This window comes from Humulus lupulus, chromosome 3, assembly GCF_963169125.1.
Source record: "Humulus lupulus chromosome 3, drHumLupu1.1, whole genome shotgun sequence".
NCBI classification, from domain to species: Eukaryota; Viridiplantae; Streptophyta; class Magnoliopsida; order Rosales; family Cannabaceae; genus Humulus; species Humulus lupulus.
In genome coordinates, this window is record NC_084795.1 from 120892532 (window position 1) to 120908436 (window position 15905).

Sequence of the window (15905 nt, forward strand, 5' to 3'; positions counted from 1 at the left end):
ACTCCTCTTCAATCTTCTGCTTCATCTTTTTCTTCTGGTTGTTGCCATCTAAGTTGTTCACATTCTCTAGCAACAATTTCAAATGCAGTACGGAAAATGAGAAGATATTTATCAAATGGGTATCATACGACTGGCAGTTATTACTGGGAAACTAGTGATATGAATAAGACGAAGCTCCAGGTATTCCATTTTTTCACTCAAGTGACCACTAATATTAGTACAACATTAATTTTTTATTCTTTACAAAACTTTTGGTGTTAAACCGATAACAAGTTTATTTTTCCCTCTTGTTGCTTCACTTGTCACAGCTCAAACGAGGCTTAGCAGATTCAAAATTAAACGACGATGTAGAACCTTCCATTCAGGGCTTGTACGCATACCAGTCACTGAAGACCGCAGTTGAAATCACCCTAAATTACCTAGGCAAAGACCCAAGCAGATTCAAAATTAAACGACGATGTAGAACCTTCCATTCAGGGCTTGTACGCATACCAGTCACTGAAGACCGCAGTTGAAATCACCCTAAATTACCTAGGCAAAGACCCAAGCAGGCGTCCTTCAATAGAAGAAGGATGGACCAGAAGTAATAACCTCAGTTCACAAATGTAAAAAGCTTTTATCATTTCAACTTGTATTATTGTCTAGACTTTTCAATGTTTGTCATTTCGACGCCTAAATAAATAACTGTAAATACATCTTCTAGTGTTTACCTTTTATGCTGATCCTTTAGTTTATTTATTAACGATTAAGACAATGACGTTTTACTGCCCAACCTTCTTTTTCACTCACATCTGACCAAATAAATAAAAAGGAAAACATTGAGAGAAATGAAGACTTATTTCTATGTAAAAAAACTACAAAAGCAAGAGGTAAAGAAAATGGACATGGATACAGAGAGGCCAAACATGCGTCCGTGAACGCCAAGCAACATTTCACATAATCAGAAAATAGGGAGTCGCAGCAAATCAGTTTTCAGAATCTATAATGTAATTTAAACAGGCCATTTCGACTGAATATTAAAAAGTTTCGTAGCATCTAAACAAGAGCAATTAATCAGCAGTCCAACTCTGCTCGACAATCTCACGAACTCTCCTGTTGTATTCACGCTTGTTCTCACTAAACATCCGTGCTGCTTCAGAATTTGCAGGAGAGTTTGGGTTGGGGTCACAGAGCAATGACTGCAATAAAAGCAGAGAAGGCTTAAAAGTGCATGTAATAAATCTGGAAAAGCTATAAATTGTGTCGGTTAGTTTAGCGGTAATTACCCAATTTTTATTTTTCTCGATAAATGGCCAAGTGTCAAATTTTTCTTAATGGGGATGAATCTCCTTGATGAAGGGAGATTATTACGGAAAGTTAGTGTTGTATTCATCTATATATGTTCATATATTCTATTGCTGAAGTAATATTTTCCTTCTTTTTATTGCATGGTATCATTGCCAAGGTTGTAAATGGACTACTGGCAGACCATGACTGGCCAAAAGAAGACTCCTTTGGCGCCAGGCAATGCTTCAAGTGTGACTGGAGGAGGCACAGTCGGCGGCGGTACAGTCACAGAGACCCATCCCATAGAATCAAAAACGACAATTGGAAAAGGATTCCACGGCAGCAACAATTCTTTTTTTCAACTTAACAGTCACAAACTCATTAGTCATAGTTATTTGGAATGGGGTCAATGCGTGAAATTGGCGATTGATGGACAAGGCAAGCTTAGATTGTTGACTGGCGAGTCATAGAAACTACGAGAGGGAAGTTCAATGTTAGCAGCAAGGAGGTCTGAAAAATGGCATGGCTCATTAATTCCATGGAACCTGTCATGGCTAAGCCCTATATGTTTTTACCTACAGTCAAAGATGTATGGGAAGTTGTTTGTGAGATGTACTCTGATGTCAAGAACTCTTGTCAAATTTTTGAGTTAAAATCAAAGTTGTGGAAGTCTAAGCAGGGAGATCGTGATGTCACCATCTATTATAATGAAATTGTTAAGTTGTGGCAAGAACTGGATCTTTGTTATGAGGATGATTGGGCTTGTACAATTGATAGTGCTCGACACAAATAAAGGGAAGAAAAGGACAGAGTTTATGACCTTCTCAAAGAACTTAATCAAGAATTAGATGATGTTCATGGTCAAATTGTGGGAAGAAAGCCGGGGCCCTCTATCCGCTAAGTCTTCTCTGAAGTGCCAACAGAAGAAACTAGGAGAAAAGTGACGTTTGGACAAATATTGACGGGGAAAGAAGAAACCCAAAGTCCAAGCCCTAGTGCAATCACTGCAAGAGCCTCTGGCAAAATCGCGATACATGTTAGAAGCTTCATGGAAAGCCGCCTAATTGGAGAAAGAAGACACCAGGAGACCAACTGATTTCCCAAGCACATATTACTAATTCTAGGCTCAAATCTCCTTCTACACCGCAGCCATTCACAAAGGAACAAATAGAGCAAATCTGTATAACTTCTTCAATCTCAACCCCACAGTAATTCAAATCCTTCTTGTTCTTTGGCTCACAAAGGTAAACAGTTAATGTCTTCCTATCTTAGTGTTGAGTCTAGTTTGTCTTGGATTATAGATTCTGGGGATCATGACTGGGTCCTCTGAGTTGTTTCCTTCATATAGTCCATGCGCAAGAAATCAAAGAGTAAAGAAAGCACATGATTCTTTCTCGGTTGTTGTAAGAAAAGGTTCAATTGTTATTTCTGCTAATTCTACACTCCATAATGTCCTTCATGTCCCCAAGATATCTTGCAATCTGTTGTCAATCAGAAAATTAACACTTGATCAAAATTGTCTAGCTAAGCTTTCTGCATCTGACTGTCAATTTCCGGGTTTGACTACGGGGAAGATGATTGGCAATGCTAAGCAAGTTGGAAGTCTAATTTTTCAAAGATGGGTGCAACTCACATAGGCAATCCCAGAGGACTTGTCTCAATTCTATTTCTATTCTTAATGAGAATGAAGTTATGTTATGGCATTTTAAATTAGGACATCCTAATTTTTATTATTTAAGACATTTGTTTCCAAAACTTTTCCAGAATAAAAATCCATCGTGAAATTTGTGAACTTGCAAAACATTGTCATATGTCTATTGCTTCTCAGCCTTATAAGGCTGCAAAACCATTTACTGTAATACATAGCGACCCTTGGAAAAAAAATGGTTTATAACCCTTGTTGATGATCACAAACGAATTTCTTGGGTATTTTTAATCCTTGAAAAATCTGAGGCAACTGTGTTTAAATTTTTTTCCCAAATGATTCAAACACTATTTCACACAGAAATCAGATTTTTAGAAGTTGATAATGTCATAGAATATTTCAACAAGATACTAGGGAGTTTATTTGCTGACAAAGGTATTGTTCACCAAAGTTCTTGCATTATCACTCCGCAACAGAATGGAGCTGGAGCTGCAGAGAGGAAAAATAGACATCTCTAAAAAGTTGCCAGGACTTTAATGTTTTCAATTAAAGTTCCAAAATATTTGTGGGGTGAGGCTATTCTTACAGCTGTCTATCTAATTAATAGGATGCCTTCCAAAGTTTAAAAATTTCAAAGCCCATTCAATTGTTTTAAAATATATTTTCCTTCCTCGAGATTTTATCACGATCTTCCTCTCAAAGTTTTTGGATGTGTTGCATCTGTTCATATTCATGATTATACCAGTAGCAAACTAGATCCTAGAGCTTGAAAATGTGTCTTTGTTGGCTATCCTCAAAATCAAATAGGTTACAAATATTTTGTTCCTTTGACCAAAAAATATTTTGTCTCCATGGATGTCACCTTTTTTGAAAATCAACCATTTTTTTAATCCACTCATCTTCAGGAAGAGTCTTCAAGTGAAGATTCATATGAATGGTTGATTAATAATTTCTTACTTAATATTATGGACGACACTAGGGTGGAAAGAAATGTGTTATCCCCAAAAAAATAGAGATCGATGACGTGGCAATAGAGGTGACGTGGCAATAGAGGTGACAAGTGGCAGTACATGGTCCATAAAAGACACATTAAATAGTCAATAAATACATTGACTCCTCAGAGTTGTGATAAAATTTTGACTGGCTTGAGAAGTGTCATGACCGACCAGGCATGACCTTGTCCGACCAGTCACGACATTACTGCCCAGGAGTGACATTGCTGCCCAAGAGTGGCATGCTAGACCAGAGTGCCATGTTAGAGGAGAGACATGGCATGCTAGACCAGAGTGTCATGTTAGACGAGAGACATGGCATGCTAGACCAGAGTGCCATGTTAGACCAGAGGGATGCATGTCCTACCACTTGCATATGTCCAGCATGCATGTGTCCGACCAGCACTTGCATGTCCTACCAGCAAGTGGTCCTACCAGCAAGTGTATGTCCTACCAGCATGCACATGTCCGACCAGCAAGTGTATATCCTACCAGCTAAGTGCGTGACTATCCAGTAGAGGTGTGTTCGACCAGCTTGAAGGAGATATGGATCAACTAGATAGAGGAAGACTAAGTCAAGATTCCCAGAAACGGCTCCAACAAGAACCGGTCTTGGCACACGCGGGAATCTCTCATTCTTCCCACAAATTGGGTGTTCTGTTATATTTTGAATATTTTTGTAATTTAAATGTAATAAATATAATCAAATATCCCGATTCTAGGGGAGAGCAGATGTATGATCCTAAACCTATAAATGTATGGCTTATGGGATGAGAGAGGGGGATCTCTTCTTCTTTTTAGACTTTTGGGAAATTTTGGGTCTGAGTTTTCTAGAGAGAGAAAATGCTTGTATCTGAAAGAATTCTTGTATTTTTGTAATCTGTACTGAAGAAACTCAGTTGGCTCAGTTCATCTGATCTTGAGTACAGATCTATAATCACACAACTCTAAGTAGATTAGGCTATTACCAACATATTGGGGCTGAACCACTATAAAAATTGCGCGTGTTATTTATTTTCTTTTCAAACCCGTCTGTGTCGTTTTATTTCTCTTGAAAGTTTCATCGTTTTTGACGTTCTCACGTCGTTGGCCAAAAACGCGGTCAACAAAATGAAATGCCTCAAATAATGAAAATAGGGATCAAATATGCCATTACATGATGAAACTCTAAAAGATGAAGAGATGTGTGTGAGACAAGATGGTAACTAATATAAAGGGAAAGTTTATGCAAGGAAATACCCAAAACAAGAAAAAGGAACTGCGCAAGCAAAGCATAGCCCACGATGTGAACCAAAGCCAAATTAAGAAGTTGAAGATCAGTCAGGTAATTATCATTTTAATTCTAGTCCTACTATTCCTAACCATGTATTAGAGTTAGATGAAACTCTAGAAATGAAAATTGCTCTCGCGAAAGGTACTAGAGCTTGCACTAAACATCCAATGCATAGTTTTTTGTCCTATCGGAGTCTATCTCCATCTTTTCAAGCATTTACCTCTAAATTGTCATGTGAGGTTATTCCAAAAAAATATACAGGAAGCTCTAGAAGTCCCTATGTGGAGGGAGGCGGTTCTTGAAGAAATGAGAGATTTGGAAAAGAATAAGACTTGGGAAATAGTCAGCCCTTAAACGGAAGGACTCCTGTTGGATGCACATGGATGTTCAAAATAAAATACATCTCAAATGGTTCTCTTGAAAGATACAAAGCTCGGATGGTTGCTAAAGATTTTACACAAACCTATGGTATTTACTACTATGAAACATTCTCTCCAATTGCTAAGCTAATTACAGTGAGGGTATTGTTATCACTTTTAGTAAACCTGGAATGGCCATTGAATCAGTTGGATGTCAAAAATGTCTTCTTAAAGGTGATTTAGAAGAAGAAGTGCACATGGAAGCTCCTCCAAGGTTCAGTGACAAATATGGCAAGAATATTTGCAAGCTCATTATACAGGCTTAAATAATCTGCAAGTGCTTGGTTTGAGAGATTCACAAGCTTTATTAAAAAAAAAACAAGGTTTTTCACAAAGCTAGGCAGACCACACATTGTTCATGAAGACTTCAGCTGAAGGGAAGATTGCAATAACGATTGTGTATGTAGATAATATTATCCTCATGGGAGATGTTGATGAGGAAACGAACAAACTAAAGAAAAGTCTGTCATCTAAGTTCGAAATTATTGACCTTGGACAACTTAGATAATTCCTTGGTATGGAAATTGTTTGGTCTAAGAAGGGCATAGTAGTGTCTCAACAAAAATACATCCTAGACCTCTTATAAGAAAGAGAAATGACTGGTTGCAAGCCATCAAATACCCCTATAGAATTTAACTCCAAGCTTGGAAGGGAGAAAGAAGGAGCACCTGTTGATAGGGGTCAGTATCAACGTTTGGTAGGAAAATTGATTTATCTTGCTCACACTCAACCAGATATTTCATTCGTTGAGAGTATGGTAAGATAGTTCATGCATGCTCCTTATGAAGAACACATGGTGGTTGTTTATAGGATTCTAAGATACTTAAAGGGCACCCAAGAAAAGGCTTATTTTTCAAGAAGAATGATCAACGTAGCATTACAGTTAAAATTGAGGCAGATTGGGCCGAATCTGGTAGATCTCCAGTTATTGTACTTTTTTTGTGGAGAAATTTAGTAACTTGGAGTAAAAGCTGAGTGTGGTGGCAAGAAGCAAGGCAATGGCTAATGGGGTATGGAATTAATATGGTTAAATAGAATTTTAGAAGAGCTTGGTAGATCTATGGAACTTCCTATGAAGTTGATTGGTGATAACAAAGCTGCAATTAGCGTTGCAAATAATCCTATCCAACATAACCGAACAAAGCATGTGGAGGTTGATTGACACTTCATAAACGAGAAGCTTGAAAGTTGAGTTATTTGTATAGCATGTGGAGGTTGATAGACACTTCATAAAGGAGTAGCTTGAAATTGAATTTATTTGTATACCATTTGTTCCATCTACTCAACAGGTTGCAGACATCTTCACCAAAGGGTTACTTAGGCAAAACTTTGATTTCTTTGTAAGCGAGTTGGCATAAATATCGTGATTAATATCTATGCCAACTTGAGGGGGAGTATCGGTTAGTTTAGGGGTGATTACCCAATTTTGTTTTTCTCAATAAATGGCCAAATGTTAAACTTTCCTTAATGGGGATGATTCTCCTTGATGAAGGGAGACTACTACGTAAAGTTAGTGTTGTATTCATCTATATATATATATATATTCATATATTTTATGGCTGAAGTAATAAGAAAAGTAGACATTTTTTTACTTCTTCTATTTTTACAAATTCGTATTCATAAATACAAATATAAAAGATGAAAATATGCACTCGAAGCGGAGTCGTGATACCAAACTCTAAAAATGGAAACTAAAAATTTCACATCCGAAAGTCCACTTATAATTAGTAAGACGGTCAAAAGGTCAAATTTATACCATGTTTCCTCCAAAATCCACAATTCCCACCCCACCACCCACATGCCACACTCACACACACACATTGCCAAGTTCCCAGTAGACGGTAGTGTATAAAGAGAGGTTTGGTTGGTGTCATTAATTATTAGAAGCAATAAAAGTTGATTTTATGGAGCCAATAGCCTATATTAATGACACAATGATGGTACGCTATACAAGCATGCCAGGATAAGCAATAAAAATTGGACGTTAAGTAAAAGAAGCTATAAAATTGGTCTATAAAGAACCAAAGGCCTCGGTTAATAAATCAACGATGCTATGCAATCATAAACATGGTAAAGCCTCTATTAATGACTCAATGATGGTACGCCATACAAGCATAGCATAGCCAGGATATACTTTCCCCAAGATAGCTTTAACCCCAGACAATTTGAGAGACTTTAGCTAGACTGTAACAGAAAACAATAATAACCAAGGAATAATAACTTATTCATACCTGGATAGAGGTAAGTATAGCTGCTACATCATATATAGGGCTCCATTGATTCTGTAGAATATCCAAACAAATACTTCCATCTGCATAAACTGCAAAAAGAACAAGAAACAAAATTAAAATTAAAATTAAAAGATATAAATATATATTTAAACATAGCAAACATTGAACACAGTACCACATTTCCTCCTGTACTCATCTCCATTTTCACCCAGTAGCATCTAGCTTGGGTTACTTTAAAGAGGCCCATAGCTAAGGCAAATTATAGCAAACAAGTTTCTTTTGACTTTATCAGACGTTCAATTTAAACTAGAAAGAGATTCCCTAATTTCAATAACTTAAAAGGCAAGAATTTGCTTCATTTGTATGTGTTAAAATAACAGATATAAGATCTATATAACAAGAAGATAGAACTGATATGCAAAAGTGAAAGAACAGGACAAGAAAAACTATCTCTAACACAAGGTAACTATAAATTGACAAATAAACATCATCGTCTAACATTGCACTGAGAAGGCAAACAAAGCAGAAAATGAGAGATATATTATGTGGGTGTTCGTTCTTTGGTTGAGTGATCACCTACATCCAAGCAGTAAAAAGATAAAGGCTAATGCATGTGTAGATTCTCATTTTTTTACTTACTGTTAGGATGGAACATTCGAGAAACAAACCGCACTGTTGGTGGCTTATTTGGATAATCCTCTGTAAATTGAAGGGTCAATTTGAACGTACCTAGAAGAGGCAAGACCAAAGATACAAAGTTTTCATTTATAATAAAGCATAGCTGATGAAATAAATTAAACTTGAAAGAAAATTCACAGAACTGTAAAATGATATAGAATCCTCCTCAGATTCTAGCTGGTACAAAAATTGAGTCCTCACCTCCATCCCATGGGGTGTCATCAGGTCTGCAATCAAAACAACAAGTAAGAATGCTGAATACAATTACAACTAAATCATCAAAACAAAGATAAGGGAAAGACATGACTGTTTTGATTCCAGACATACCCAAATATAACAGCATTCCATAGCATAATATTATTGTCTTGAGGAGCACCGCTTATTCCTGCAGGAGGATCGTGTTGCAACCTCTTGAAATCCCTCATCAGTCTCTTCCTTGCAGGGGTCGACATTCTCACCGCCTATATCATCAAATAAAAAGACAACCATAACCAAATTTAGTAAGAGTTCCAGAAAACACACACAAAGTCCGCATGCAAACACAGTTGAAGTGTGAATCGAAGTGTTCAGAGTACAAGTTTCAAGAAAGCAAATTCAAGTAATTGAGCCAATATTGGCATACTCATTTTTCAAAAGATCCCCGTAACCATCAGCAATATAAAACGGATTTATGCTTTACCAATTAACGGAAACCCAATATAGTGTTGCCCTCACGTTAAGGAAAAGATACAAGAACTAAAATCTTGAATTGTGGGCTGGATTTGGTACAACCCTTTATCGTCTAGTTCACATGTTTTGGATTTAGACGCACCTACCTCAATATGAACCACATCACATGTTTTGCATATAACTAAGGTACTTTGAGAATAGAAAACCCAATTGAACCGCAGATCGCAAGAATAAAAACAACTCCAAAGCTAAGGCTCTTAATTATTAGTCACCTAGGTGACTGGTCAGCACGATAATATTCATTTTCCCCCAATCTTTATCCCAAGAACATAACCCTAGATTCACAACACAATCCAACAAAGTTTAACTATCAACACCCTAAAACCCCTGAGAAAGAGAAAATTAGGGTTTCTTTGTTGGTAATCAACTAAGATACAAAACGACCTCATTCATTTCAGAATCAAATTGCTACAGAACAATAAAGAAAAATCGCAGCTCAAAGGGCATACCTGAAAGGAACGGTGCGAGCGGCGTCAACTCTTGAATGAAAAAACTACAAAATCAGCACACCAAGGAAGAAAATTTTCCAATTTCCCCGAGAAAGGGTAAAAAAACAAAAAGAAGAGTTTGAAGAGAAACAGGCAATAAAAACAAATATAGAAATTATTATATTTATTATTATTAGGTTAAGATAATCTAGTGCATGTTTGGTTCACGCAAGTTTGGTTCACTGGAAAGGGGTTTGAATTGGAATCGGAGTGGAATGGGGAGTCATTCCTTGTTTGCTTTGCAATTTTGACCTTACGGCACATTTACTAACTCGTAATATTGGAATAAATGAATAGTAATAATAAAAAAAAAAGAATAAGAATCATTAGCACTATGATGCTTACTAAATGATAAATCTACGAAATAGAGTTATTTTATCATATTTTATATGTTAATTGTTGCTAAGTTCTTAAGATTTTTTAGTAATTTATTAAGTTTTTAAGTTGTTGACTGTTTTTTTCGCTATCAACCTTAATAAGAGAGATTAAATAAGTAAACTGTAAGAACACAAAGATTTTTACATGGTTCAGGTTACAAAAGAACCCTAGTCCATGAGTCTCTGGTATTAAGAGAATTGCAAACTTCAATAGTGTATTCTCAGACATCGTTTAGATTGCTCTGAGTACAAGTAGTTTTCTGTAAAAAATCTAATCATTTACAATGAGACTCCTAGCCCTATTTACAGGGGCTGGGGTCATTAATACTAATCATAAGTAATTAATACACATTATTCTCATTACTGAGGGATTAATATTGTAACGACCCAAATTTGCTAATAAGGCTTAAGGGCCTTGATTAGCGTGACAGGAGGGCATGATGGGAATTATGTGTGATTTTTTTATGAATTAAATGCATGATTATGATTTAAAGCATGTTATACGACTATTCGTTTATCTGAGATGCATGACTATGTATATTAGTATGCATGTAGGCCCGGATCGTGTTAGAAGGGCATAACTGTAATTTTGGCCTTGTTGGGCATAACTGCATTGATATGTGATAATTGTATTCCGTGATTTGTACCACGTGAGTGTTGTGTTATTGTTGTGATGCACGTGCCGAGACGGTCCTAGAGAGCAAATTAACTTAAGAGTCACAACGGGATTTCTATACCCGGCTCGGGAGGAGCCTAGGGGTATTTCGGGGATTTCGTAACTTAGTCCTTGAGGGATTTTGGTAACTGGTAATTTGGTAACTTATGTGACTGTTAGTAACCATAGAGAGTAACAAGTTTAGATGGTAAAATGGTAGAATTGTAATGGATAGGAATGACAAGTAAGCCCTTGAGGTTTAGTTAGGAAAGGATAGGTAAGGAGGGGCAAAATGGTCATTTGGCATGGGGTTTAGACATATTGCAGCTGGGTTATATGGGGTACTCGGTTTAGGCTTGGCCATTTAAGGGTTTTGTTAAAATTAAGAGAAGAAAATCTAGAAGAGAAGGAGAGGAAGAAAGGAGCTGAAAATTGGGTAATTTAGGAGATGAATCAAGAGGTTTTGGCTTGAAGCTGGATTTGGAGAGGGCTTAATGTTGAATTCTTGATTGAGGTAAGAGTTTTAAACATCCTTGGGTTTTCTTTTCTGTTGTGGTTTAAGATTTTGGAGCCATGGTTTAGGATTTTCAAGCTTGGGTTGTGTTTTTGGCCTTTGGGTTTGAGTTTTCTGAAATTTGAAATCAAATGGGTGATTTTGAGTGTGATTGTGTTATTGAGTTGGGTTATGATGTTTATGGGTTGATGTATGGTCTACTTGGGGTTTTGATATGGTTTTGGGGCTTAGGTTTGAGTTTGGGATGATTTGGGATTGTTTTAGTTCGGGAAAAACGCAAGAGAAAACCCAGAAAATCTGGGTTCGCGTATGAGCGCCGCGGCCCTGTTCTTGGGCGCCGCGGCGCGAGGTTGCATCAGGAGGAGGCCAAGTCGCTGGGCGCCGCGGCCCTTGGAGGGAGTGCCGCGGCCCTAGGCCAATTTTGACACCCAAAATTCTGGTTTTTAGGGCTTTTGCCCGGGGACTCGGGGGATGGTTCCGGTGTATTGTTTTAGGGAATTAGAGGTGCCGAGAATGCGGGATTGGTCCCGGGAAATGGTTTTGGGTTGGTTAGTATTAAAAAGTGTTTATGTGTGTTGTGACTAGGCTATTGGAGAGGCTCATGCTTGAGGACCGTGCTCGCGGCTTTAGTGCATCAGGAGGTTCGGAGTACAGGTGAGAAAACTATAACACCCGAGGTTAGGGCATGGCCCCAGATTGTATTATGTGCAAATGTTTAACCTTAAATGAATCATGATGTGTGTGAATGATTATTTCAAATGTACTATATGTGTGATTATGATGAAATGAACGGCAAGGGCCGAGTACGGCGTAAGCCGGGGCGGCAAGGGCCGAGTACGGCGTAAGCCGGGGCGGCCTTGGGCCGAAAGTAACACCTAGCACATGGGATGCTATAATCAGGGCGGGGCCCGGTGGATACATGTGTTATGCTATATTCAGGGTGGGACCCAAGGGATACATGAGTTATCCTCGCGGTGAGAACCGATACCCCAGGCTTCGGTAAGGCTCTGGGGCGGCTTGGCCGTGTTTGCTTAGTCTAATGATTGACTTGTTTATTGTGGATTATCTGTTATGATAAACTGTATACATTGCATATGTTACGTTCTGCATGAGTTTTCTTGCTGGGCTTCGGCTCACGGGTGCTCTGTGTTGCAGGTAAGGGCAATGACTGAATCAACCAACCATGAGTATGGAGAGCGTGAAGCGGCGCGTACATGTTTGGCCTGCCCGACTGCTTTGGTTGGGGGTTTATTCGAAAATGGCTGTAATAATCTATGATTTTATGATTTCTTAACTGTAACCTTATTTCAAGATGTAATCAGTTTTCAAACCTTATTTTGGGATCCCAAATGTTTAATGATAGAAGTTTTAATGAAACGACGCATTTTCAAAGATTACAGCCTTAACTTTTAATTAGTCACACTTTTGCTCAAAACCTCGGTTAGCGAGTTCATTGCACACTATTTCGCCTTCAAAACTCACTTAGTAACGGCTCTAAGGAAGTAGGGCGTTACAAATATCAATTCAATGCATTGGGCTGCATTGAATAGAGAACAGGGCCCAAACGAGATTTGCGAGGCCCACTGCCTAAAAGCACCTACTTTATAGGAAACACGCCTCAGGTACTGTCAAGGCGTGTTGTAAGTATTTCCATGTCAGGCAGCGTAGTGGGTGTTCGAATTGTCGAGTCGTACACTCGACAACACTGTTGACGGATCGCCCACAAAGGTTGTCAAACAATCCTTTGACTCTGAAAACCTGCATTTACTGACACATCGCATCTTATCTTAGGTCCGAGAACCAGAACCTCGGACTTAGGAGGCGACTGAGAGACTAGAACCCTTGCCTTAATTACCTGAGCAGGAGAACCTCCATCTTCAAGAACGAACATCGATGAGTAGCTTACTAAGCTACCGACAACCCACAGTCAAAGACAAGGTCTCACCTAAGAGGACCTTGCTCTGACTAGAGGCCTCAGTAACATGCCTTGAGGATATTCGTGAACGTCCAAGCCAGCCACTGGGGGTTGCCACATGTCAGAGGTGAAAAATATGGACAACATTTGCCCCCCCAAGTCTCTACTCGTCCTCGAACAGTGGAGACTTCAAACTGAGGAAGATTTCAAAAAGTCCTTGAATAGTAAACGTTTGGACTTCTACTGATGTCATTCTGAAAAGCAAAACCGCGTGTCAATGCCCCATTATTGGGCCCATCAGTCCGTGCATTTAATTAGGGGTCATCTTGACATCTCAAACGTCCACTCTGTGCCCGAGGTGTCCTATCCCAAGGAAAACAATGATTGTGATCCGCGCCTTTTGAACCCTGACCGTCAAAGTACCTTCATGAACCTACTGGGGTAAGTCATCCAATGGTTGTGGGAAAGTTGCTTCTCTAATCTGTTTCACTGGGTATAAAAACTCAGAAAACCTTCAGTCTCATACTACAACCATTCGAAAAATCACAAACCCTCCCAGCACATTTTTTTTTCTCATCTTCAACCCCTTCCCGAAGGTCTAAACGACTGGCGTGAATCATCTTACTTTTGGCCAGACGGCAAGCTGTACTTCAAGGTTAGGACTCGCCTCAGCACCTACCTTTGCTTTATCTCGAGTAAGTACCTTCGACACACTTTCCTTGTGTGCTAGGTATTTTTCAATATATGTTTAGGAATGGCAGTAGTGTGGAATTTTGGAGTGTTTCTCGTTTTTACGAGTCATTTTAGGCATATTTTGACATTAGTTTTTGTCCAAAACTCTCATTTCCTTCCCGAGCAGTTTTCCTAGAGTCGTTTGTGTTTTGGTCATCTTTCCTTCGGTTAGAATACTAACTGCTTGGTTTTTTGTCTCAGATTTCTGAGGAACTCAATCAACTACAAAACACGAGTTTTACCTCTTCGACCAGGAAATCTCCAAAATGGCCCGAACACGAGATGCTCCCGAAGGCAATATAAGGACGGGGTCCCGAGAGCAAATCAGAGAACAAGTCGTCCGTCCCGATCTCCAAGTGGTAGTGAGGCCTGAAATGCCCAAAGACCGGGGGCTCACCATGGAGGAGGTAAATAGAGCCCCCATTCCACACCCTTCGCAAAAATACTAGGGTGAGGCGTTCGAGGCAGAGGATTAGCGCACTCTGCTCTGAAATCCCGACGCTCTAGAGGTGATCATGAGGTACTACTCAGTCGGGGACAAATGCATCATCCGCCTTTGTCGGGAGTCCAAGAGGGCGCATCGCAGCGTCTACAATCTGAGCGCTTGGAGCCAGGCCCACCTAATGGTGGGAGCTACCCTACCCCTCAAGTAGTACTTCGTGAACTTCTTGAAGTTTGTGGGGATAGCCCCCCCTTCCACCTCTCCCCCAACGACTATAGAATGCTCGCGGGGATGTACATTCTGTACTGGAAGCATAAATGGTTAGTGTTGGGAATTGTGCCTTGAAAGCATATGTAATAGACATTGTTGTAAGAAATAAATAAATAAATTGAATTTGTTATGCATATATTTTATGGACTATATTATTCTGTGATAATATTTAGTAAATATCAGAAAAAATCATAAGTTCATATATGTGATCTCAACCACGTATTGGTACGGAAGGATTGTGTTTGAGATTAATAAACTTGAATAGTTCGTAGTAAAATAAAATTATGAAATCTTTAGATTAATTACTGCAAGTATGGTCCACTAGTATTATGAATAGGGTTATTTGCGGCAATAATGCCTATGTAGTTAAGTTTGTTGTACTTAAATGCTTATGTAAAATTTTTGGCGGCAATAATGCCTACCGTTACAAATTTGGTGCAGCCGTTGGTCCTTGAGTGTATAAAGGGGTATACGTGGCAGTACCCGATTGGGTCAAATTAATTTTAATTTATTAAATATTTTAAAAACCCTTCAAATTTATTTTTAAATTTTAAATAATAAAGAATTCAATAAATTAATTGAAATCAATTAAACATTCTAAAATTTAACATCTAACATCTAAGAATAATAAAAAAAAATTAATGAATCTGTAGGCATGAACTCAAACCCAGAAAATTCTGTCAAAATACAAAAACCAAACCCAGAAAATTCCATCAAAATACAAAATCCAAACCCAGTACAATACAGTTAGTGTCTTTGCAAAGAACAATACAAAACCCAGATTTGTCTTTTTATTCTCAAACTTGTATTCATTCAAAATAATAAAACTAATACAAAAAACTAGATCTGAAATTTCTTCTCTCCGCCAACCTCGATCTCATCTTTAGATTTAGCCCAACCTCATTGTGTTTGAACCGACTGGGAAAAAAAACAAATGTACACCTCATTCTCAGATTTCAGCTAGGAAATTACCCAAACAAATATAAACATTCAAAACCCATATCTATAATCTTCAAATGTTCATAATCTAGTAAAAATGAATTCAAAAACCAATGAGCTTTACTCAATCATTTCAGAAAGAAAAAAATCAGAGAGAAAAAAGGAGTTTAAGCTTTACTCAAGACCCATTGTTCCTGAAGCCCAGACCCAAGAGCCAACCCCGTTGTTCCAGAAGACATGAACCAGCTCCGGCGTCGGCCCGTCCCTCATCTCACCCAGGCCTTCTTCTCCGATCCCTTCCCTCGTGGCCCTGCTCGCCCAAGCATAAGACCTTCAAATC

The 15905-nt window shown here is 38.5% G+C and overlaps 1 protein-coding gene across 1 annotated transcript; it reads right to left on the bottom strand.

Annotated features, from left to right (window-relative positions):
- Window positions 1-870: 870 nt before the first annotated feature.
- LOC133823089 (ubiquitin-conjugating enzyme E2 2) lies at window positions 871-9954 on the bottom strand. The gene is made up of 6 exons (XM_062255683.1): window positions 9683-9954; window positions 8832-8965; window positions 8706-8731; window positions 8466-8555; window positions 7827-7915; window positions 871-1178 (listed from the first exon to the last, which is right to left on the bottom strand). Exons 2-6 carry the CDS (start codon window positions 8954-8956, stop codon window positions 1050-1052), a joined length of 459 nt encoding a protein of 152 aa, XP_062111667.1. The 5' UTR covers window positions 8957-8965; window positions 9683-9954; the 3' UTR covers window positions 871-1049.
- Window positions 9955-15905: the final 5951 nt, after the last annotated feature.